This window comes from Rousettus aegyptiacus, unplaced genomic scaffold, assembly GCF_014176215.1.
Source record: "Rousettus aegyptiacus isolate mRouAeg1 unplaced genomic scaffold, mRouAeg1.p scaffold_m13_p_13, whole genome shotgun sequence".
Classification (NCBI taxonomy): Eukaryota; Metazoa; Chordata; class Mammalia; order Chiroptera; family Pteropodidae; genus Rousettus; species Rousettus aegyptiacus.
Window position 1 is genome coordinate 55,843,446 of NW_023416288.1, and position 27,172 is coordinate 55,870,617.

Genomic DNA, 27,172 nt, shown 5'->3' on the forward strand with positions numbered 1-27,172 from the left:
CCACTTTTAACGCCTGCATCATAGTGAAAAGGTAGAATGAGCATAACAGGATTATTTCTCACACACACACACACACACACACACACACACACACAAAACAGTGTAAACTGGGATTCTGGAAACTTTAACAGGGCTAAAGGAAGAACCTGGAGTCTTTTAGAACTGCATATACTTGGTCAATGTTATATGGGAGAACTAATCACAGGGCAAACTAACATAATATATGTCCATGGCCACACTCACTGAGTAGCATTGATAACACAATTTTGGTGTTTACTCATTCTACAGAACAAAATATAAAATAAAATTAGAAAATGCTCAATATAATTTCCAACCAGAAGATTATGCAACAGAGAGGAAAAAGAAGATTCCTCTGTAACATTTAAAAGAAGACTCACAGCATCGAGCTAACCAACTGAGGTAAATGTAATCATTTTTCATCTTCTCATTTTGGATTAAAAGAAAAACCTGTGAGAAGAGGAAAGAGAGAGAATAAACATGAAGATGATTTTGCAGTGAAAACATTCATATTGGCTTATCTAACATTCATAATTAACATAGTCTTACGGATGACCAAATTCTAAATAGGCTGCTAAGAAAAAGTGAAGAACAAAATTGTGGTGATTTTAACACATTTCTCTCAGTTATCGAATATCACAAGCTGACAAAAGGGTGGTAAGGATAGAGAAGGTTTGAACAGAATAATTAACAACTGCATAATACATATTATTTTCAAGAACACATGACCAAGCTACTGGGCAATAAAGCAAGTCTCAACAAATTTTAAAGGACTGATATTATACAGACCACATTCTATGACAATACAATTAAATTAGAAATCAAAATAAAATAATCTGGAAAGGAAAATCCATGTTTAAAAATCATGAGACACATTTACAGTCGAAGAAGAAATCATAATGGAAATTAGAAAATATTTGCAATTTAAATAATATTGAGATGAATAATTTGTTTAATAACAAAACTCAATTGAATAATTCAACTGAATTATTTTGAATAATTTAGACAAATCAGTCTATGAAGTTAGATGTCAAGACAGTGGTTAGCCTTGGGAAAAAGAGAGTGACTCAAAAAAAGATGAGGTGGTTCCTGGGGTTATGATAATATTCTATTTCATGATTTGGGTACTGTTTATTTGGATATGTTCACCTTAAAAATCCATCAAGTTGTAAACTTTTATCTGTATACTTTTCTCAATGTATGCATTTATAAAATTTATAAAAAAGGAAAATATTAATGTGGTTATGATGTCTATATGTCTAGTCACATTGTACTTTTTAATGTAACCTAAGAACAAAGGAACTCTTAGTAATCTTTTACCCTTGAACATTTTATTTAAGTGAGAAAAAGATAACAATATTTTTAGATAGAATCATTCAAATGCCTTCCAAAGCAGGTACCCACCTCTTCACCCTCACTGGTATTGCCTGTTGCGGCTTTGGCTTGGGCATAATTAAAGTTAAAGATGTCGTCATTATAGAAGTAACTCTGGAAAACATACCAAGAAAGGTCACATTGAGCATGAACATACAAAATATAAAAACATCAGATATACCAGAGAAACACAAAAATAATCTTACAGAATTAACTGATTCCACTAATGCCATAATAGTAAAGGGGCCATCTTATCTCTGATACATTATATACAGTATTTTGTATACAAAGTCCTCTAGAGAAGTCTATACTTACCTTAAATGAATTGAGATAAATCAAGACATCATCAAATTGCTTAAGCAGGAAGAAACAGGAAGCCATGCACTGCCTCCCTGGTATTGTATCTGGAACGGAATGGGAAAAGAAGCCATGTGCATTCATTCATGTGTACTCATGAAATTAAAAGTTCCCTTTAGCTGTGATTTATTTTATAACTTAGATAGGAATGCATTCCAAGACATCTTTCTAGATTCTGAAATTACAGATTCTATTCAGTGGACAAACTCCGAATAGAGTTTACTCTATTCAGTTTACTCTCAAAGTCCAAAGTAAACACATGCCCTGCATGCAGGCTCTCCTCCAGATCTTTTTCCAGGGCTTTGATTCTCTCACTCAACTCCAACACCTGCACATGCAACCAGTGTGGCTCGGTCTCCATCACTACTCACCTACGACAACCTGACACTTTAATCTCAAATAGAGAAATAATTTGCCACGGAACCATCTGATCCTGATCCTTACCCAACTTTTTGTCTGATATCACAGTCCTATTTGGTGTAGCAGATGAATAGTATAATCCTCTCTTGCCACTCTTCAACCCTCCTTACTCTCTCTGTTCAGTTCGTTCCCCATAGCTCTCATCACAGACACACTACATAATCTATTTATTATGCTTTTAGCCTGTCCCACTATGCCGTACACTCCACAAGCGTGGGGGATTTGTTTGTTATGTTTACTGCTGCATCCTCAATACCTTGATAAATTTTTGTTGTCTGAATGAATGATGTAGGGAAAGGAAATACTATTCAATAAATGATTTTAGTGAAGCATTTGAAAGAAAATGAATATCCAATGGTGATAAAAATAATAACCAGTTTGGCATGAATACTGTTCAGTGGAATAGATGCCAGCCATAGACAACCAGTACAGAGAGCCATATCCTTAACTGGCTAACTATCGGCCCTTTTTATAGTCCTTACTCAGATTTTACAGTGAATTTTAACTGATGAAATCAATACTTTAATAATAGAAATGAAGCCATAAAACTACTTTTGGAGAATATCGGTGAATATTATGTAACTGCTGGGGAAGGAAAGGACTGTCTAAGCTTGATATCCACGTAAGAAATCATAACTGAAAAGATAAACTTAATTCAATGAGATTTAAATATTTTTATATAGGAAAAAATGTGATGGGTAAAGTTAAAAGTCAAATGATCCATTGGAAAAAATATCTACAACATAACAAATGTTTACTACACAAAGGGCTCTTGAAAAATCAATAGAAGTTAACATTTCAAATCAAAAACAGAATCAAAATTTTAAAACTCTCATGAACTAAAGAATACATTTATTCTCCTCTGTTTCTAGATTCCCTCATCCCATTTTAGCTGAGATGGCGAGAAGAGCTAATTCCAATTTTCTCCCCTGTGTCTGACTCCTCACTTCATACTGGGAAGCCTAACGGGTATCCCTGGGCAGAGAATCAAACTCCGTCAGTCAGTACACGACACAGCCAGCTCCCATCATGACTCGTGGTCACAAGCATGGATCCCAGACACACCGCATTCACTAGCTGATCCTCCCACCAGCTGGAAGAACTGCTGGGCAATTTTCATATGATCCCTCTGAAAAACAAAGCAGAGCAGATACCGAAGAATAAGCCGAAGATATTTTATTTGTACTATACTTTATGGTTTTAACATATTTGTCAGGATTTAACATATACCCTTGTTTTCGGTTCTCCCCAAAATAATACTAATTCTGATTAGCATAAGCAACAAAAACTGATAACCTGAAAATGAATTAAAACCTACACTGGATCGGATAGAAAAGAAGAAAAAAAAATCCACCCCCAAATTCTATCCTAAAGTATCTTCATTATATGAATTCATTCCTTTACTCAACAAATATTTATTGTTCTTTTACCATGTATCAGACCTTGTGGTAAGAGCTATGGTTAAAACAAGGAGTATTTATTAAATAAACTCATTCATTTATTCAATAATTATTTACTACCTATCTGCTATATGAGGCACTGTGAAGTGAGCTGGAGTTAGGATTTACTTATATTCTGCTTCGTTTCAAAAAGAACTTAATATTCTTATTTAGAATACGAGAATTCTAAAAAATAAAAGAATTCTTATTCTTTTTAGAATATTAGATGAATAATATTTAGATGAGTCGGAGCTTAATTTTAGACAGTGTTTTGGAGTTTATGAAAAGCTTTCCCAGAGGCACAACTATCTCATTTCACAGAGGCCAAAATTACAGCTCTGAGGTGTGCAATGTTAAAAAAAGAAATCACTGAAAATAAGAATGGAGCTGTGCAATGATTTGTTGTTGTTGTTGTAGTTGTTGTTAGATGGAAACACTGTTTAAAAACTGGGCCCTTTTTAAACAAAGCAGCAATTTTTAGCACTAAAGTTTTTTTGTTTTTTTGGTTTTTTTTTTGGTCTTTAACATGGAATGTTTTACAATGGAAACTGGATTGGGGGATGTGGAAAATGGGGAGCTGCAGAAGAGCCTATGTATAAGCCGACTGCTGCTTGAACTCTGATTCATTTTGACCCTTTCTATACACTGTGGCTTTGCAAACTGTAGAGGACAAGCGATTTCACACTCACCGAACCCATTTCCTGGCCGAGGGCTGCATTGACCACTCCTTTGAGGATATACTCCTAGAAACATGAAATGACACTCATTTAAAAGGAATGTGGAGCTATGAGATATCTTTCAAATCAATTAGTTTCATCAATGCAATACTTTATGTCTATATTATCAAAAGTTACCCAGGGTCACCCTTTTCTGCTCCATCCTGGCTTGAATGAGAACTCAGCTGTTTGTAAATCCTCGGTCTTAAGCAGAAATAACTCAGTGGAAATGTCCAAGAGTTAAGTTTTGTATTATTTCAATTCGATAGGGAAAAAAATTAACAATAAAATGTTTATGTAATAATTTTATCATCTTATTTGCCACTTCCATTTTCTGTGACCACGTCATATATGTTATTTTCCTTTTCCATTGATATAATGACCTTCCTTGGCTAGTGATCCTTTCCTCAAAAAAAAAAAAAAAAAAAAGTCTTCCGGTTCCCATTTGCAAGGTATTCTCTTTTGGAGTCCCTGAGTGCAATAAGCTACAATCTAGTGGTGGAGAAAGACGTTACAGACAGTTATGCTAGTGACAAGCAGCTATACCTCATTAGAATACTAGATTTCAGTATCTTCAAACTTCTATCCTTCTGAGGAAATGACCACATATAGGGAGTTTAAAAATATAAAAAAGCCCCAAACATTCATCTTACATCAAAAGTCTCACATAACATTCCTAGATCTCTCTACACACACATACACACACACACACACACACACACACACACACACACACACGACACACGAACCTTCCCGGGATTCGACAAGCAGGAAACTTCTCTAATATGCCTTCCAACTACTACTGTTCTGAAGTTTCATTTTCAGTAGAACTTAGTAAAAATATAATACATTCTCGATTACCTGAGGAGTAGTAGGTTCAAGATCCTTAATTAAATTATAAGCTTCTTGTACATCATCTGAAATATAAGAAACAAGTAGCTAGTATTTCAGCAAATTCTTCTGAAACAGTCCCCCAAAGGTATGATCCTTCTGTACTCAAACATTCACGGGAAATAGCATCTATTTTAGCTGTTCCAACACTCTATCAAGTTCAATGTTGAGTAGTTACCCTAAAGATAGTCAAATATCCTTAGGAAACCCACATTAAGCCATAAAGCACCTAAAGAAATGTTTAAGCTAAGAATTTGGACTGGGTGTTATATACCAATGGTATTATAGTTATCTAAGAAAAACAACCATTTTTTAAAAAAGAGATAAGTTTGTAGGAATGAAATGACATGAAGACTGGAATTTGTTTTAAAACTTTTTAGCAACAGAAAAGGAAGAGGGAGGATATGAAACGCTTGTCAATATCTTGAAAACTGTTGAATCTGGGATGAATATTTGGGTGTTCGTTTTGGGTGTTCATACTGGTTATTTCTATGTTTGATAAGTTTTATAATAGAAATTAATATATAAAATATACGAGATGTTTCTTTAATTCTTGTCCAAAAGACAAGAATTCTTTGTGCTTATATAAAGAGAACTCTTTGGAAGTTCATGTTCTTATTTTAACAAACACTTATATTTTCCTTGATGAGGAGTATGTTGTCTGGTTGATTTCTGCCAGGCACCTAAAAAGGCCCACACTGTTGTTAGTCCAAGGTCCATTCCAGAGTGTCACCCCCTGCCACTGAATGAGTGGCTGTGACTACCCCGTACTTATAGCTGTTATATATAGGACTGCTTGAGGCATCTGTCTAAGAATAATTTTAACCTTACTTAGGGGCAATAAATATCACATTCTCTTTGAATCATAATATTGCTGATAAGAAACCATGGTTACAAAGCAATAGAAAGGCTGACAGAGAAAAAAAAACCGGTTAATGATAAAAAAAAAAAGACTTAATAACATGTGGATGTATATTATACATAGAGGAACACTAGGAAAAGAAAGAACTGTAAAGGAGGGGATGGGAAAACAATGGGAAAACTGAAATACAATGGGTAGAGAACAAAGGAGACAAAAATAAGAGGGAACTGGAAAAAGAACTGGGTAGAAGGTTGCAAGCAACAGAGGAGGAGAGAGAGGCTAAAGAGTAAAGGCACAACAAATAAGCACCAATAAATTCATTCTGTCCCACGAGCCTGCTGGGAATTCATTTTTGGAAATATTACGGATTTTAAAGTTAATAGAATATTCAATTAGAGATTAAATGTCCTAAAATATATCATTACAAGCAAGAACAAGACAACTTTTTCATACCTTGACGAAGGTAGTAAATCACTAAGTTTAGCCGAGCTTCCGGAATGACATCCACCAAGGGAGGCAAAACCTGCAAAGCCCCTTCACCTCCTCGGAAAACAACCTAGAGACAGAGAGACTGTGTTACTGTGGCAATAAGTACAAGTATGTTTATTGGAGGAAATGTTTAGGAGCTCCCATTTATAACTGAGTGCATGATGTCCAACTGAAGTAGCTCTGGGAATCAGCGAACATGCGGAGACCTTTCACACTCACTGAACGTATTACTGCCTAACTATTGCCGGTGCCTCTTACTGGTTCTCTTCCCTCTCCTCTGATTCTAATCTTTCTATTTAATAGCCCGTCGTATTGAAATAGGTAATTTTTTATACTATTTAAAACCTATACCGCCACTATTAACCTCTACACACTTATCCTTCTTTATTTTAATTCACAGCACTTATGACTTCATTTTACGTATCTTTTGTCTGTTTATCTGTTTCACCCACCAGCATATACGCTCCACACAACAAGGAACTTTGCATTCATTATGTACTCCTGGGTCCTAGAACTATAACCAGTAAAGTTGGCACTCATTTATTCTTTGAAAGAATGAACATATTTTTGAAGTTCTCTATATTATACACATGACCTTGACTTCATTGAAAAAAAAAAGCCACTATCTAAATTATAATAAGTATAAGAAACAGAATAAATGTGTTGTATACTTTTTTTTTCAAAAATACTGCAGCAAACTCTTAAAGTAGCAAATAATTTTTTTTGCGTTTTTTATTTTACATCATATATAGTACAGTGGTTACACATTTATATAATTTATGAGGTGATGCCCCTGATTACTCTAGCACCCATCAGGCACTACACACAGCCATTACTACAATATTGACTATACTCCCTATGCTGTACTCTACCTCCCCGTGACTTTTTAACTACTAATTTGAAAAGTACCGAATAATTAATGAAACATTTTTCCTAGACAGATATTCTACATCAAAAACCCCATGAAAGAATTTATATAACCTTTCTGAGCCTGTTTTCCTCATCTCTAAATGGCATTAGTAATGTCTACCTTTCAGGGTTATAATGAAAATGAAATGAGTTAAAGTGGGATGTGTGACACATCACAGATACTATTTCATTTAATTCAGCAAATACTATTTCATTTAATTTCATTTAACTCACCTACTATATGCCTGGTATTATAATAAGCAGTAGGGTTGTGGTGGGAACAAGCCACTGCTCCTGTCACTATATAGGCTATATTCAAGTAGGAAGAGACCTTCAAAAAGCAAACACATAAGTATGTTTTCATATACTAATAAATGCTGTAGAGAATAGCCAAATCAAAAACACCATCCATGAGAGGGCAGTTTTGTGTACTGTGGTGCTCCCAGACCCTAGCATAGCATCTGGCACATAGTAGGTTGTTTCACAAGTAAATATGCAGAAATCAAGACCATCGGACATGAACTCCCTAATCCCTTCTTTCTACCTCAAAATACCTATTTGGTCATCTTTTTTGGTTCCTTCTTGTCTGAGATGTTCCCTTCTTTTGCCGAGATTAATTCTTTCACCTGTCTTCTTGAATTCATGACTGCTAACTCCATATGAACCTTGTTTCTCTATTAATTCTATTTTCATTAGCCCTGGTTCTGCTCCTCAGCTTTAAATATACACAAAGGTTTTTGCTCTCTTGGAAAGCAAGGTGCCACTGTTCTCTCTGAATGGTGCCCTATCTTTCCCCTTTCTTCCATGACCTACTTCTAAAGTGTGTGGCTTCCTGTTTCAACTATCTTCTCATCCTCTCACTCCTTAACTTCCCAGAAAACTGGCTCCTGCTCTCAGCACACTAGTACTTACTCTCACAAGTCACAGATTAACCCCTTTAACCAAATTCAGTGGACTTTTGTGTTTAGTAAATGCTTACTATCTGCCAGATACTGTGGGAAGCACTTTCCACAGACTACCTCCGTGGAGGGTGGGGAAATTTCCCTTACCCCTTCAGTTCTTTTGGCAGGTCAAATATTCAAATGACATACAGCAGATTGACAGGAGAAAATAGAATTTTAATATATCTGCACAGGAATTCACATAAGCATGAAAATTCTAAAGATTATGAGCCAAAATGAGGTATGAGTGTTATTTTAGGCTAAGAAGGGAGAGGGGTACACAATTCACAGGTAGTTGAGAAAGAGCAAAGATTTGGTAAACAATTTCTTGCAGGGCCACCCAGAAACAAAGAGACACAAAGGGGAACCTAACAAACAGATTTTAGCTTGGCTCCTTCCTGTTTGCCACACTTCATTCATGCTAAGGTGAATATGCAGGTTCCCTTCCTGAAGCAGGTCTTTCTATCTGAATCTCTTCAGGCAGGTAAGGGAGGGATAAAAGGCTCTTCCTGAGTTTGCTGGGCTTTTGTGTTCAGCTCCAAAACAATCTGCATGCCAGGGTGGCACATTGTAGGGGGATTTCACACGGACCTCCCACACCTCATTTAACCCTCACAAGAACATAAGGTAGGTACTGTAATTTCCCCTATTCCACATGTGAGAACACTGAGACTCAGCAATGTTAAGTGATTTACCCAAAGCTACAAACCTAGTACATAAGTTGATTGTGATCTCAAGTCCGTTTACAAAAGTTTATGATCATAACAACCATTTATATTGTTCAATATTTTTCAGGTTTTGTTTTAAACTTTAATATGTGTTCATTGGGGAAGAAACTTACATACAATATTACAAAAGCAAAAAGGAAAATTTCCATATTCTCACTTTTGTCTTTAATGCCACAGCCCAAGAATAATCTCCATTTACTAGCTGATCCTCTCCTTCCAATCATATAGTCACGTGGTGGTTCTTTACTCTGGCTGTACGTTACAACTGCCTGGGACGCTTTTAAGAAACACACTGATAGCTGGGCCCCAGCCCAAGCATTAAATAAGAATCTTGGGGCGGGGGGGGGGGGGAGGTGATGGAGGCCATGCATCATTATTTTTAAAAACCTCCCAGGTGATTAAAATGTAGAGTTGTAAATGGCATTACATTATCTAGATGTTCTTTCTTCTTGCCTTTTCTTATTTACTTATTCCCCTTCCTCCAGCCCCTTAAATATAGATGCGCTCTCGGAACTATATTTTCCCCTGTGTTTGATCCTTTCCTCCATATATATAGTTGTCAAGATTTTGGCAATCACTTCTCTTATGAAAACTCCTAAACCTATACTCCAGTCTTGATCTCTCTCCAAGCTTAATATCCAAACTACTAACTCTAACCCATCATTTTCCACAAAAATGCATCTGGCTTTAATTTATAAACTAGATTAGAAGTGAAAAGATTAGAGGCAGAAGCTTACAATAGAAACTATCCAAAGAAAAGTCTAGCTGTGAAGGAGGCCTGAATTGGAGAAGGACTAGAATAAATATAAGACATGGCCAAGAAAGGATTAATAGGTTAAGTGACTGAGCAGACATCAGAAATAGAGGAGAGAGAGAGTCTAAACCAATGATGGTTTTCAGCATTCATACTGGGAGAATTGGTACTAAAGAAAGAAATAGAGAAGTCAGAAGGAAAAGGTGTAGCTGTTATTATTGCCATTTTTAGATGAGGAATCTGAAACTCAGCAATATTAAATAATTTGCCCAATGTCCCCAGATGTCTGAGTTGAAAGCTGCTCTGCATCCACCACACTGCACAGCCAGTAGAATCAAACTTCACTGGAGTCTGGAGTTTTTAGCAGGGGCCATCACGACTCAGCTCTAAACCTAACCGCCCCTTACTTTTTCACTGAGGACAGCTTTCCTTTCACTATCCCCCAGTACAGACTTTCTGCCTAGTGAGCTCAATCTGCTCACAACCTTCCACATGTGTCATCCTAGTTCTATCATGTATGTCATCTCAGCCAAAGGTGGGCTCGACTTTTACTTTCACCCGAGAATCCTTCCCATTTATTCTAATCCAGAAAGACATATTCTTTTGTCTTTGTCAACAAACTGAACACTTGGATCTACACCGCCTGCACTTTCTAAATGTTACATATGTAGAGAGGAGCAGAGTTTGCCACCCCAAACGTGACCTTTTTGGGACATTGATTATTTTAAGCTGGTTACTTTTAAGAAACAAATGACTAAAGGAATTTATATAGAAAAACCTCCTCCTAGATGGAAACTATCATCATAGATAATTGTACTTTCAAGGGACCTTGTGTGGCAGACAAGGAGGAACCCACAAAGTCTGTTTGTTAGATTTCCCTCTGTGTCCCATTGTTTCTGGGTGGCCCTGAAAGAATTTGTTTGCTAAATGTTTGCTCCTTCTCTACCTGTGAATTGCTTACTTTCCCTCTGAACTCCAATCCACTATACCCCTTTCTCCTTAGCTCAAGATAGCTTTTGAAGCCTCAACTGCCTGATTTGTTCTCAGGACTCATATTCTTATGAAGCTCTTGTATTCACACATGTAATAAATTTGCCTATTTTCTCTAGTTAATCTGTCTTATGTCAATTTGGTTATTAGACCAGCCAGAAGAATTTAGAAGGGTAAAAGGAAAATTATTTTTCCTCCCCTACATACGTATTACTACCTTTTCTATAAGTATTTCCTTGATGAAATGACCTGATATTTTAAACTCATTTTCTCTCCTTGACAACAAGAAGGAGTTCACTTGGAACAGAAAAATATTTGCTGAGATATCTCCCTCCATTCATCGTTCTAACCACTGCAATGTACCAAGTAGGTCAGGATTCAAGTCAGTCAAAACGGGAAACTATTATTCACCAGATTGTGCCTGATGAGTTCTTTAGCAAATTCAAAGGAAGAAGAAGCGTTGTCCATCAAGCTTTTGAGTTCGGCCTAAAATTGAAAAAGGAAAGACTCGTGAAAATGACAACTGTGTAGTTCTGACACCACATATTTGCACAATGCTTTATAGTTTACAAAGAATTTAACGTGCTATTTTATTTGTTCCTCAGGACTCTAAGAAATAGTCAATGCAATTATTATTACCTCATTTTACAGTTGAGAACATTGAGGCTTATAAAAGTTAAGTGACTTGAACCTTACAGCAAGTTTGAAACCGGTAAACCCAAGTCCGCCACCTAGAGTTAGTCTTTTCTTTCAGCACAAACAGTGGTAAAGGAACTAAATTTTTAACAAATTAGGTCGATTCTTCAATCTGGCCATTCCATCTATATCCTGAATTCTCATAGTACCGCCTTCCTGCGGAATTGCTGTTTATTTACATAACAATTAAAATATCTTCTTCTCACTATTTTATCATTTATTAGACCTATCAGATCTCTTCTGTGTTTTCCTGCCTTCTTCACACCCCTTAGAAAAAAAATCAGTCAGCCATTTCCAGTGTCTTTGTTGGACTCACTTCCTCCATTTTCTGCTATTCCTATCTTGCCGATCTATAATTTCGAGTAATCCTCCTCTCTTCCTTTTTCTGCTTTAGCCAGTGAGTAGCTAAGCTTTTCTGGATAAAACAACTAAATTCCTGATTGTTCTCACTAGCCACTACCAGCTCAGTTGGGAGTGTACGTCTACTCGGCAACCCTTTCACTAATCTCTTTTCTTGATCATAGCAGTTCCAGAGTGTTGGGTAATGTTCGGCTAGATCAGCAGTTTTCAAGCTTTTAAATCTTAATCCTAAACATTATGAGGATCCCGAATAGTTTTTGTTTATGTGGGTGTTAGTCATCAGTATTTATTGTTTTAGAATTTAAGTAATCAAATTCAATTAATCAAAAATAATAAAAAATAATAATAATAAAACCCCTACTATACATTTACATAACATGTTTTATTTAAGAAAACTGTATTTGCCAAAACAAAAATTTTGTGAGTGATGGATTTACATTTTTGCAAATCTCTTCGATGTCCGGCTTAACAGAAGACTGCTAGATTAGCATATCTGAAATAGCATTTGATCTATTTTGAAATCATGTTGTCTCTGGAAAACTTAATTGCACACCTGAGAGCATGAAAGTGAAAAGATGAAATCTTTTACATTATGAGGATAGTTTTAATCTCAGACAGGGCTAGCCGGAAATCAGGGTATGGCAGGTGAGGTGCCCAGGGCACAGAGTTTAAAGCAGCATTCATTCACATCTGTGTGGTGGTGCAAGTGCTCACCCTTCAATTTTGTACCCAGGCAGCTTGCTTGCTTCATACAAGTCCCGGTCCTGCCTCACAGACCCCATGAAATGGAGTCCCAGATCACACTTTGACAGCCACTGGCCTAGCTTATTTAAATCAATTATCCCACTGAAAATGACTAAATAAAAAGTTATATTATTAAAACATTTTCTTAAGAATACCAAAGACAGTAAGGAATTTCCAGATCAAAAATGAAGGAGAAAAGAAGCATGAAAGCCATTTTTGCCCTGAAGGCTTTAAAGAGTCTATAACATTAAAACCTCTAATTGACAGTTTTGTCAGGCAATGAGGACGAAAAACAAAGCCCGGGACATGCACAGGAAGTCCAGCAGGAGGCCCTCCCCACACTCAGCCAGGACTCCGCAGAGCTCCACTGGCAAGGGGAGGACTGACTAGAAGAACTAGCACATCCCTAGTGTGGAATCAGAATCGCAGCCCAGCCAGGAGCCCGTGGGCAGACCAGGCAATCTCAAGCCTTGAATTTGGTTTAAGGTAGTCCCAAACTGGTAGTTCTCCCAGGTATCTGGAAGAGCAAAGGCATATCATACAGGGAAGAAAGTGCCTTCAATGTAGGCCTTAAATTATTGCTGTAAGTAATTTTTCAAATACTGTATGGAACTCACGAAGATAAGCTGACATGCAGAGAAACTAGATTCCCCGAGGGAGAACCAGGAGAAACAAGAGAAAATAGAATCGAACCCACAAAAATTTCAGAAATTCAAATTATCAAACTCAGATCACAAAACAAGTAGGCTGACAATGTTTAAGAAAATAAGACAAGCATGAAAGCAGAAAATGGACACAGCAAAAAGTGAAGATTTTTAAGAAAGAAAGAAAGAACTTTTAAAAACATAAAATACTGCAAACAAAATTAATCACTAACTAGATGGCCAGGTGTTATATATATGAGTCAAAAATGGCCACTATATATCGGCCTCTAGGTTGTTTATTTTTTTACAGCAGCCTGGGACCAAATAGCTCAAAAGTTTTCTGGCTCAAATTTTACATATCCAATTGTTTTAAACATAGCTCAAATAAGCAGATTTTTAGCCTTTAACATCCTGGCTGTTCTTTATACCCCACAAGTTTCCCCCCAAATCTGCTAGCCACAGATTAGATAAACCCCAGGGCTATAAACCAGTTGTTGCCCATCAGACCTCAAGTGTCTCTGACTCAGACACCCCCTAATCTGCTGCTGAGAGATAGCATCTAGCCACATAGCTCCTATCCAATTCCCCTTCTGCCTAGGAGTTATTTTGCCCTCCTCCCATTCTGGATGGCTGTCCCTCTGCCATAGCCTCTGGACAATCACATGCTGTGAGGGACTTTCCCCCCAACAAAAACCTTTCAAAGAGTCACCCAAATAAAGTCTGTACATGCTGCTGTCACATAGTCATATCTTTGCCCTCGATGATCTCTTCCTGAAATCCCTTGAACCCCCTACACCAGGTTTTACAGATTAGACATATCATAAAAAAGAATTAGTGAATGGAAAAATAGGTGTGAAGAAATTCTCCAGAGTATAGCATGTAGAGATGGAGGAAAATAAGAAGCGACAGTAGGACTTAGAAGACACTGTAAAAAGGTCTAACATACACTTAATCAAATTTCCTGAGTGAAATATGAGAAATGAGAAGGAAAATCTGAAAGAAAATGATTGGAAACTTTCATTAACTGATTAGAATCATTAATCCACCAATTCAACAAGTCCCATAGTGAAACTGAAGAAAATAAAAGATAATGTGAAAATTTTTAAAGAAAAAATTTTTAGAAAAAGATAGATTACCTTCAAATAAAGTTAGATTGATAGTTGACTTCCCAACATAAAAATGGAGCTAGAAGATAATGGAAAGATATCTTCCATGTGCCAACAAGGTATCCTACACCTAGTAAAAATATCTTAAAATATATAAAAGGCAAAATAAAGACATTTTCAGACAAACAAAAACAGTTTGTCACCAGACTCTTATTAAAGAGATTCTGAAGGATAAACTTCACTTCATTCAAAAGGAAAAAGATCCCAGATGGAAGGTTTGTTACAAATAAGAATAAAGAGGAAACAATACAATATTTAAATATGTTGGTAACACTAAATAAATATAGACTATATTTAGCAGAAATAATTTCAAAAATATAACACTAAAGTTCATGGCAACAATGCCATGAGTTAGAAAGGTGGTAAATGAAGTTCAAATACTGTAGTCTTTGTATTGCTTAGGAAGAGAATAAAGATTAACATTAAACTTGATTAAATGAAAGATATCTGTAGTAATTTTTATGGTAACCACTACCAGTATGAAAATAGAGTGTATGACTTCTGAAACTAGCACAGGAAAAAAAATAAAGATTAAAAATAGCCCATCAAAACTAAGCCTCCATACCCCAAAATAGGACAAAATAGGAGAGAAAAAGAAACAGAAGATATAGTAACCAAATAAAACACCAAATAAGATGGTAGATTTATACCTAAGCAACCAGTATTACAACATAACCAGTAATTAAATCTAATTGTATTAAATACTCTAAAAGACAAAATTTCAGACAAAATAAGCAAAATCAACTATATGTTTACAAGAGACACACTTAAAATATGAAATTATAAAGAAAAGGGAAGGTAAAAAAAAACTATACCCTAGGAATACAAACCACAAGAAAAACTAAATTAAGAGTACACAAAATGGTCTTTAAGGCAAAAAACATAATTAGAGGAGAGTCACTTTCTATTGATAAAAGGTTAAATTCACCGGAAAGATGTAACCATTTAAAATGTGTACATTCCTAAAAAAAAAAAAATGGCCTCAAAATATATAAAGTGAAATGTATCAAAAGAGAAAAATTCACAGTAACAGTAAGAGATTTTAACACACTTTTCTCTGTAATTAACAGTAAGCAGATACAACAAAATTAGTAAAGTGATAGAAGCTTTGATATATCATAAAAAATTAACTTGACTTAATGGACATATATGGAATCTACACCAAATACTTCAGAGAACACGTTCCATTCAAGTACATATAGAAAGCTTAGAAACAGTGGCCACATTTTGGAGCCATACAACAAGTTTCAAGAAATAAATACCAAAGGATTAAAATAATATAGGATATGTTCTCAGGCAACAATATAATCACATTAGTAATTGTAATCAAAAGATAACTGGAAAATTTCCCATATATTGGGAAATCAAGAATTCTAATTAAATCAAAATAACATACTGGAAATTAGAGGTTTTATTGTGTACTTAATCTTAGAATGTAGTTAAAGCTATACTTGGAAATTTATTACTTTAAATGAATATTTTAGAAAAGAAAGGCTGAAAATTAATAAGCTAAACATCCATTTCAATAATTTTTAAAGTACAGCAAACCCACTGAAAGAAAACAGTAGGAAGGAAATGACAAAACTAAGTATAGAAATTGATAAAGTAGAAAACAACTATATGATAAAGAAGATTAATAAAAGCAAAAGTTGTTTTTTTTTAAAGACTAAAAGATTTTGAAAATGTAAATGAAATGGTCAAACTTCTTGAAAAATACAACCCACTAAAAATGATACAAGAAGAAAGAGAAAACATGAGTAGTCCTACAAGTATTAAAGAAATTGAATTAGTAATTTAAAATCTCCCAAGCCTAGAGGACTTCTTCAATAAGTTCTAGCAAACATTTGAGAAATCCTGACAGCCTTATACAGGCATACCTCATTTCATTGTGCTGTGTTTTATTGTGCTTTACAGTTAATGTATTTTTTTACAAATTAAATGTTTGTGTAACCCTGCATTAAGCATTGGCATTATTTTCCACCAGCATTTTCTCACTTCGTGTCTCTGTGTCACATTTTGGTAATTCTCGCAATATTTTACATTTTTTCATCATTATTATAATTGTTATGGTGATCTGTGATCAGTGGTCTTTGGTGTTACTATTTTCATTGATTTGGGGCACCACAAACTGTGTCCATATAAGATGGTGAACTTAATGAATAAGTGATGTGCGTGTTCTGACCGACCAGACATTCCCTGGTCTCTCTCCCTCTCTTTGGGCCTGAGGCACTGAAATTAGACCAATGGAAATTAGACCAATTAATAACCTTAAAATGGCCTCTAAGTGTTCAAGTGAAAGGTAGAGTTACATGTCTCTTACTTTAAATCAAAAGCTAGAAATGATTAAGCTTAGTGAGGAAGACAAGTTAAAAGTCAAGATAGGCCAAAAGCTAAGTGTCTAGTTAGCCAAGAAATTGCTACAGCTACCATCCTGATCAGTCGGCAGCCAACAACATCATGTCTCCCAACAAAAACATATGACTTGCTGAAGGCTCACATAATGGTTAGCATTTTTTTCAGCAATCAAGTATTCTTAAGCGAAGGTATATACATTGTCTTTTAGACATAATGTTACTGCACTCTTAATAGACTACAGTATAGTATAAACATAACTTTTACGTGCACTGGGAAACCAAAAATTTTGTGTGACTTCCTTTATTGTGATATATGCTTTATTGCAGTGATCTAAAACTGAACTCATAATATTTCTGAGGTATACATGTATAAACTTTTCCAGAAAATAGTAACATATGGTCCTTCTCCATTAGGTTAATGAGGCTAGTATAACCTCTGTATCAAGATCTGTATCAATAAAAAATGAAATTATAGATTAATCAAATTGATAAGTATTGATGCAAAAATCTTAAATGGAATATTAGCTAACTGAATCCTGTGAAAATTTATTATAAAGCTGTAGCAATTAAGGCAGCATGGCATTGACAGCAGGCACAGAAAAATGGATCAACAGACTAGAATAGAGAACTTCAGAGTCAGATAAAAAGGGTGCGAGACTTGAATACGTCTCTTGTAAAATCTTGGGCAAGTTATTTAAAGTACATTAAGAATTAAGTCCATCGTCATATATTATTTCATGCTTACTACGGATGAGCAGAATGCTATTGGTGTTTGTGGAGAGAATGAGCCATATAATAGAGAACCCATTACACAAGTTACTAGAAGAATGCCCTATTGTAGATGGTTTAATAAAGTTATCAGAAGTAAACATAAACTATATCCTATTGTTGCCAGTTAAAAAAGTTTCTTAGGATACATCTGACAGTCATCTATTCCTGGAGTACATTATAAAATCAATATGTAAACTGCACTGAAACAATTGTAAATGAAAAAACATGCCTTTTGGGGATGGGAAGTGCAGTTTGGTTACCTGACTTGGACAGCATAAGACCTACAGAATATTGGTTAACTATGCTACTCATACCAGACTATGGAAAGAACACGTGCAGATGAAATGTTAACATTTAATAGATTGGACCTTGTACCAAAATTGGCAAAGTCCCCAACACTGACTCAAAATAGAAAGGTAAAAATATATTTCTTTTATTTGTTCTTACCAATGAAGAAAACTCTAAAGAGATTAAATTGCAAACCCAGCTTACTATTAAACTGCTGATGCTGGAAACTGGCCAATTAGGCAGACTCAAGGGACTCTTTAGTTGAAATACCCAAGAATGTATTTTATATAATATTTAAATGGACTGTCTGATTGTATGCTAAGCAATTAAATTGATGGGCATTTCTTTTGCCACAACTGGCCACTTTTTCTGACATAAGCCATGAAAAGTGAATCTAGGCTTATGTTAAGGACACGTGCTCTCTACCCACCTCTCTCCCTCCCATTACTAAATGCTGTTTTACTCAGGAGTTGACTCTCCTGTCAGTGTAAAGCATGTTCATAGTGCTTCTTGCTATTTCATTTTCACAATAAATTTTACTTTGATATAGTTAATTTGCTGGTTTCAGGTTCTTTCCTCCTCCAACTCTAGGGTAGCATGATGCCATCTAGAACTGTTTTTTGGGCAAAGGTGGGATTTAAACATTTTAGCACATGCAGAAATTTTACGTTTTAATTTTGGTGGCCTCAGACATTAACTAAAGTAATGGCCAAGGTAGTAATGTCTAAGCATGGCCCCCCTACAGGGTTAACCTAAAAATATCTCTGTGTAAAGTATATACATGTATATATGCATATATACATATGTTATATATATACCTGAAACTATATATAGATGTAGTATATAGAACATGCTCTCTATGTATTTATATCTATATCTATATGTATGTATATATGCATATGCATGTGTGTGTATATATATAAAACGTTAAATAAAAGGGGGTCCCCTGTATGGCCTCCTGTATACTCTCGGTTTCCCATAAAAAGAGAGCTATAACAGAATTTATCCACAGGATAGTCAGGAAAACTAAATAATAAATATAAAGTGTTCTGCACAGTGCCTGTAACTACCTAATTTCCACATATTTATAAAATGTCTACCACTATTGCTATTTGAGGGAACCTTAAAGGAGACACTGAGGTGTATCAGCAGAGAAAGACATTCCGGGAAATGGGAATGGTGTATGCAAAGCTGTGGTAGCAGGAGCGTATGGTGTATGGAACAAACTCAGTGGTTGGACTGGAGAGTACAAGCCTCGTGGCAGGGAAAGCACTGAAGTAAGAGGTGAGGACTGGAACGGTGGCAAAGGAGAAAGGAGGGTAGATAACGGAGATATCGAGGACTTAGAACTGATGGGAACTGGCAAACGATTAGATGGGGGATGAAGGGAAGAGAGTTATGGATGTCCCAGGTTCTGATGTGAATTACACATTGCTGACACTGAACCACAGAACCTCAAGCATATTTTGGAGGAAGAAGTTAAAATGTTTGGTTTTAACGTATTTGAGTTATGTAAGGCTTCTAGGTAAAGATCATCTACACTATATCGGGCACACAGAGAATTCAGAAGTCAATATTCTTTTTAGATTATTTGATCAATGTAAATGCTGATATAATTAGGCTCTTATAGAATCACACTGGCAATAACAAAGGGATGTTGATCAAGAGTTAGAGACTATAGTCATGAAAACCTGGGAAGTAGAGGGTAATTCAAGTGAAATTAATTAGAAAACAAATTTCCATCACTACCTCGGCTGCTTTGCCGTTGTAAAGGCGGAAATGATTACAGGCCTTAAGGTTGAGTGCGATGGTACTATCGGGGATTTGCTGGAGGTAAACAGCCAGAACTTCTTGAGACACATCATAGTAATCCAACTTGTAGTAACACAGGGCCACATAAACATTGAGAGCAAGGTACTCCCTGTTAGATGAAAGAATGAAAAGTTAACGGTTTAAGTCTACTTCAGAGAAATGTCAAACTACAAAGACTTTTTTAATGGCTCAAATGAACAGCAAGGCAATGAAAATATGAATTTTCCTTTTGAAGAAAGGAGGCAAGATATAATCAGTACAATATTTTTCTTTTTTATTCTCATGTTTGGGGAGTTTTGATATAAGTAGAGTAAGAGATGACAACTAGAGGACAAAAAGAAAAGTTCAACTCTTACCCGTTCATGTTAAAAAAAAACATATGCTGTAATTGCGCATAAACACAAATGAATACATACCATACCAAGAGGACAGACAGACAAGGCAAGTAGACTGGAAGACTGAAAATGGGAATGGGTGGGAGAATGTAAAGATAAAGCAAAAGAAGGAAGAGGGATGTGGATGAGATAATTTGGGGACACGGGACAGAGGCCAAGTGGTCCATGATAAAGTTGGAATGTTAATTTTTCCAAATTGTTTGTCTCTAATTTTGTCAACAAGTTACCCACAATGTAATTATTACATTGAAATTGATACATCTAGACCGTGCATCTTCAACAGGGGTATAACCCCAAAGGGGTAAAATTTTTTTTTACTCATTTTATGTATAAAGCATACACACACATATAGTATATAAACAGATATACAATATCTGTGGTATTAAAATTTCATGGGAGGGCAATTAGGAAAAACAAGAGTCTAAAAATGCTCCTTGGCAGAGTGATAACAAAATAAAGGTGGATAAACCTTGGTGGAGACAATAAGGATGTATTAATCTCACTGGATTATCAGCTACACAGATTAGAACACATAGTGATTCTGTATCCTAAGGACACCAGGTCCTCAGCCAAACAAGTTACAGAAGAAACTAATGGAATGAGTTTTTGAGTAAGCGTAAAGGGACACAGACCTGTTATCTAGCAGTATTCGCTTATAAATATCAATAGCTTCTTGATAGTGAGAGCGCATATAGTGGATTGAAGCCAAACTGAGTTGATCTTCTGTGATATCCTGGAGATTCTGATGAAAGTTCATCAACTTCTTCTCATCATTAAACTAAAATTGTGAGGGAGAAAAAGACATAAAGATTCACATCAAAGTACAGTCAGAGAAATCAACACCTTGAGCCATTTGACTCTCTGTTCTATTTCCCTTTAGTCTCCTGTCTTCTCCTTTATTTCTCCTTCAGAGGAAGAGGAAGAATGGAAATAGCCTCGGAGGCATAGCCTTGACAATGAAAGCCTTTAAGTCACAGCTCATATTAATTACATGACCACCCACTCCCTCTTACCTTCTTTTTCTTTTCTATTTCGTTCTTTATATATTCTCCCTTCCTTTTTTTTCTATGTCTCTTTATCTTTTTTCATATGCAGTTTACAAGAGAGACATTTAAGTTATAAGGACGCAAATAGTAACAGATAGGCAAATAGTAACCAAGAGAGCTGGTGTAGCTATACAAATGTGACAAAGTAGACATTATGCAAAAAAGAACTTTTACAGATAAAGGAAGACATTTCATAATGAAACTGTTTCACTCCACTAGACTGACATAACAAGAATTTCTAGTTAATTATTTTTCACCATTGTTGGTAATGGAAAAGAAAAAGAAAAAGATATTTTAAAAACAGAAAGTGTGAAATGAGAATACCTTGTGAGCCAAGTGAAAGAGGAGGCGGTTTTGAAGTCGGCTCTTTGGAGCTGAAAAAAAAAAACTAAGCTGCTTATTACAGAACTCAATTGTCTATGGCACTTAGGCCCATGCAGGAATGACATAAGACTCAGATAAATCTTCCATAATCCTTATCTCCTTATCTGCTCCTGATATGTCTCTGCTATATATGTTATTCTAGTCTAGTCTGTACCTGCAGTAGCAGCAACAGTATCAAGAACCAGAAGAAAAACGTTCTACCTGGTTCTATTACGGTGACTGAGACTATAGCAGGCCACGCACATGACCCATCGCTGTGTTGTTCACTGAACCAAAGACTGAAAACAAATAGTTACGGTCATCTCAACACACAAAGGAACCCACTCTCAGTCAGCTGTTCGTTCCAGGGTTCCTTGTCGATTCCTTCTTAAATCTCATTTTCCACAATTACACTGCCATAGTTTCTAAAATTCTACCCCAGCCCCCACTCCACAGATCTTCTAGCATGATGATCTGCCAAAATGAAACAGGTAGCCAAGCAAAAAGGTTAACGCTTTTCAAGTTCAAAGTCCCCTTTGCACTCTTGGAGAATTTTCCTAATTCCGGAAACCCAATCTTATATGACTACGCAAAAAAAGTCATATGTTAATGTATAAAAAAGAAAAATACATATGGAAAGACAGATAGCTACCTTGATCACCTTCTATGTGTCTAATACTGTTCTAGGCACAGGTAAAGTCTAGAAACATGAGATAAAGTAACTTAAAGGCCCTTCTAACTAAATGAGGAAAAATTACATTAGTACATATGTAACAATTTGGGTACAAATCAAGAAAAGCTTCAAGTTCCACATTATGCATGATTTTGAGTATGAATTCTTTATAAATGTGTATTTGTCAGTTAATTCACTAAGAGTTCTACCCTGAAATATACTCTTCCCTAACAAATTTCCTAACAAACATTCTCTTACCTACATTCTCTATAGTCTTTTGAATTTAATTTGATTCATACTCTAATTATTCTTAATCTTTCCTCTCTTTGTCTTACATATTTCCCTTTGTCCTACTCTCATTTGCAAATCTGAGTCCAGTTCTCCTAAAATGACCCTTATCACAAGTAAAGCAAAACAGAAGAGATCGGAATTTTTCAAACTGAAATTACCTGGCTTCTCACTCAAAAGCAGGAAAAGCAGCTATAAAATCCACATCCATCAGAGCCTGAATAAATATACTCAACTCCTACCAACAGGGTGAATATCCTATGATGATGGGGCTCAAGAAAGACATCTTGCCCTTTTTCTTCTCTCATTCTTCTGCCCGGAGCTATAGCTCCTGGGGAGGTGGGCTGGGGTGGGGGAGCAGCACAGAGATTTATTCCCTTTAAACATAAAGTTGCTCAAATCCAAGATTCTTGAGGAGCAAAGCTAGTTTTTAGCTTTCTAATGTCAATTGGTTTTTGCTCAACAGAAAAAGTAACCAATTTTTAAATCTCTAAAATAACTCTTACTATTAGTGATGAGTACCAGATATTAAAAGGGCCCATTTTACCTTTAAATCCAGCAGCTTCGGCTTGCTTATACATTCCAAGAAAAAAGTAGGTACAGGCGAGGTTCACCCAGACTTCAGGATTGCAATTTTCCTCTTTTGTCGCATTTTCATATTCCTGAAATATATGTTAAGCAGTGATCTCATTTTGACAGTTAAGCAATCGACGGGCCATTCTTCTGTAATGGAATATAATGGAATAGGATTTCTTTTTTTTTTTTCTTAAGTTTTTAAATTCTATCTATGTATTTATTTATTTTTATATCTATCTATCTATTTATTTTTAACACCTACAGCACCTGGTCTTCCTAGGTGGTCTCCCATCCAAGTACTAACCAGGCCCAATCCTGCTTAGCTTCCGAGATTAGGGTTTCTTACTGAGACCGGGCAGCTTAGGAAATCCTACATATGTAACTCTTTTACATTTGTAAGATTAAACACTGGAGTTAAAGCTCAATCCTGTCTATGCAAGGCCATTGGCCATATAATCTTACACTTATTTTTTCACCTTTAACACTTATATGGGCTAACAAACCATGGAAAGGAAAAATAACTAATATATTTTATTTTTTGCTAGCTTAAAAAGACATACAAAAGAGACCTGATTAAAAATGCATAGGTTTAGTGAATTCAAAATCTGATAACCTTAGTATACCACAAATTCCATCTCATTCTAATTGTTTTCTGGCTTTGTTTATTTGGCTTTATATTTTTAAAAGATATATTTTCTTCCTGCCAAGGACCCTTTCTGAGATTCACTGTTAGCTACACTTTCTGTATACTCCTACTATTTATCAGTCTTCATCAGATGCCTTTGTTTCTTCTTCTTACTGCATTTGGGTTACTCCGTTTCTCTTACATGTTTCACAAATACTACCAGTCTCTATTCCATCCTTTTCACGTCTTCCCTTTTTCCTTCATTGATTTTGTTGCTTTTGTTCTTTATCTTATCTCCACATTACCTGATCTTGGATCTTAATTAGGTAGGTTCTTTAAGTATCCTTAGATTACATTTTGGGAGTAAGAACATATGAGAAATGTATTAAAATTTTCATTTATGAATTAAAAATTGCTTGACATAACACATCTATAATTTTATTTAGATCCATAATCCTACAGATTGTTCATTAGAGAGGTAGGGTTGACAATGACCAAGAAAAACAACTAAAACTATACTTGCAAAAATATATATCTTTTCCTATGTGCAAAAATAACCAAATAAAATAAAAAGAAACTTCTTTTGAGAAAAGACTCATGAAAATTTTTCTATCAAAATGGTATCTTTTTCTTGGAGACTTACTTAAAAATGTAAATGTTAAAACATTCTATAACCTCATTAATTTATGCCTAAAAGCAAAAAATAAACATGATTTATACACATACTTGAACATATATAGAAGATTTCTGAAGCAACACATCAAAAAATAGCTGATGGTTTATCCATTAACAAAGAAGTAGAACTGGGGATAGCATACGGGGTGACTTTTTTTTACTTTATTCCCTTCTAAGTTATTTTATCATGAGCATGTATTATTACAATACAAAGCTTCATAACATTTTCAAAGCCCTTCTGTTATAATTTTTTTTTTTTTTTTTTACTAACCTCCAAAGCTCTCTTGTAGTCTCCCAGGTGAAAAGCACAGTATCCAATCCATAAATTAGTATCCTCTTCTTGTTCCCCAACATGACGTTTGAACTTCAGGTTAAAATTTCATTAAAAAAAAAAATAACAAAAAACTTTTAAAAGTAAGCTCTCTGTTTAAAAAAATGCTACATTAAGTGATTGATGACTAATAGGAAATCATAAGTAAGAGAAACTAATAAATACCCAGTTTAATTAAATTTATTCCTACAGAACTCAGGACAATTACCTTCTAATTGTCATAGAAATTAATATTTTCAAACATTTCACATTTTTCTTACCTCAGCCCAGCAAAATATGTAAACGCAATCCTCATAACAATTCTGGATGATGTATAATGAACATGAGAATTATGTGAAATATTTAGTTCCAAATAACTGAAGGTTAGAAAAATTAAGCAACAAACTCAAGGCCCCACAGCCAGTAAGTGTGGTGGCTGGTACTTTACATAATATTTGACTCCAAAGCCCATGTTCTCACCCTCCATGCTCTGCTGCATTTAATCTCATGCTTCAGATCTGTCCTATTAGTACACACATGTATTTACTTATAGGTTATAACCGTTCGCTGAAGACAAGCCGTTAAATCATTCTATGACCCTTGACCAAGCTAACCAGGACTTACAAGAGTTAACGATGTTCAGAATACTGGCATCATATACATCCACTATGAACAAATATTTATGAATTCATCACCCAACAAAAGAAAAGTCTTGTTTTGGGGGAAAGGACTGAAACTCTGAAGGTAAAGTCTGAACTACCATGATAAAGTGAGAGTTTTTCATTCCACAGAGTGATAAATCAAAAAACATGGGTGAAAAATTAAATAGTGAAACACATTTACAGATATTGCTACGGAACTTTGGGTGCCATAGTCATTACAAGATGAAGATATTCTTTGGTACCTTCTTGTTTGGGATAACAACTTACTCCTGTACCTAACTCTATCATATCAGAAATCCTCTGCTCATCAAATGTTGTGAATTTAAGTTCAGTACCTTAAATCTGAAAAAAAATCTTATTTGAGGTCTCTCTAAATTTGCAGCAGGAATTAAGGAGAGCTCATGAGACTTCCTCACCCCAAACCATGGAAGTTCTCATTTCCACACATCATGGCACTTTCACTGGCTACTTAAAGGCAGTGTGGAATTATACAATAAGGAAAATGTGGTCATTGCCTTAAAGAAAAGAGAGAAGAAAAACAGAGACTGAAAAAATGTAGACATATACCTACCACTCAGTCCACTCACTGATTTATGGAGCTAGATCGTCCTTCTATGTTAACTCCCCACTTTAAAGATGAGAAGGCTGATAAAAAAAGTTAAACAATGTGCTCAGTACCGGAGCACTAGGAAGAAATGTAGGACTATCCCTGGAAGACTGAGAAAGATATATAAAGCTACTTAAAACAGTTATTGCTGATAGATTATCAGTAATATGTCTGGAGTAGTGCTCTGGAGAAATGACTGTGGCATAACATAACCAAGCTTGCTGTCAAACATTATCTCTTCATTCTTTGGTGCACCCCTTCATTCTCCTACGGCATGTGCTTCTCACAAAGCACTTTCTCAAAGTGCAGTGTCCTTGAACCATCTACATCAGAAACACTTGGGGTACTTGCCTACAATGCAGGTTCCTAGGCATCACTGAAGATTTATCCTGTAAATAATCAGAGTCCCTAAGGCAGAAGCTCAGGAATATATATTTTAATAAGCACTGCAGGTGATTTTGATGCATATTAAAAGTTTACTACTGCCACAGAGGTCGAAATATTTTCTGAAGATATACTATTTTATACAATAAGCATGAAGCATAGTAGATTTAAGTTTGATCAAACTTTTATAACACATAATAGATATAAATCATAAATTGGTCAGGGGTTGGGATATATAATGTGTGAACTGATGTTGAATTAAATGACTGACTCTCCATATTTTTAAATGGATTCACCATTAACAAGACTAGACATAATTAAAAGTGTCCCTCAATAAATAAATCTATCTTTTTTAGTTCATCTTTAATCAGACTTATAGTTAAGTCTGGAACCTGTAATCTGTGCCTGGCTAGATTTACAGGAAGCCTCAGAATGCACCCTCCTGTTCCAACAGCATAGCAACCAGCATTCACCCAAGCATTCGTCTATATTGTGGTATTCACCTCCTAAGAAGCAACCTTTTTTGGACATTGGACATTACCTCCAATAGGGTAATAGCGCCAGTGAAATCTCTTTGTGAAAGTAGCTCCTCGAGTTTTGGAATCTTCCTACCTTTCTTCTTTCTTTTGTCGGTGTGCGGTAGGTCTCCGCCTACAGCAGGTTTGGCCCTTGAAAGCATCTGTGAAAGAAACAACAGACATCTGTATGAACCAATTCAGACGGTCAGTTTTAAATGGTGAGTGACAGCTCCGAGATTTAAAAGTCAAATCCTTAAAAACGAACCCCAGGAAAGCCTATTCGAACTCTTTTAGTAACACGTATTTTACTAAAAGGGCACTTCTACT

At 35.5% G+C, this 27,172-nt stretch overlaps 1 protein-coding gene across 2 annotated transcripts in view; it reads right to left on the reverse strand.

Moving 5' to 3' along the window:
- Positions 1-27,172, reverse strand: part of TTC26 (tetratricopeptide repeat domain 26) — a 35,819-nt gene that overhangs the window by 8,142 nt on the left and 505 nt on the right. Inside the window, exons 2-15 of one of the 2 annotated variants that reach the window (XM_016161909.2) lie at positions 26,869-27,006; positions 24,636-24,728; positions 23,036-23,150; positions 21,489-21,538; positions 20,751-20,896; positions 19,661-19,832; positions 11,300-11,374; positions 6,531-6,633; positions 5,186-5,241; positions 4,298-4,351; positions 3,235-3,298; positions 1,708-1,796; positions 1,423-1,506; positions 399-468 (exon numbers count right to left, since the gene is read on the reverse strand). In XM_016161909.2, the coding sequence (XP_016017395.1) occupies positions 399-468; positions 1,423-1,506; positions 1,708-1,796; positions 3,235-3,298; positions 4,298-4,351; positions 5,186-5,241; positions 6,531-6,633; positions 11,300-11,374; positions 19,661-19,832; positions 20,751-20,896; positions 21,489-21,538; positions 23,036-23,150; positions 24,636-24,728; positions 26,869-27,006 (1,309 nt within the window). Of the gene's footprint in view, positions 1-398; positions 469-1,422; positions 1,507-1,707; positions 1,797-3,234; positions 3,299-4,297; positions 4,352-5,185; positions 5,242-6,530; positions 6,634-11,299; positions 11,375-19,660; positions 19,833-20,750; positions 20,897-21,488; positions 21,539-23,035; positions 23,151-24,635; positions 24,729-25,907; positions 26,393-26,868; positions 27,007-27,172 lie in introns of those variants that run through there. The other variant, XM_036230837.1, reaches the window with a different exon arrangement.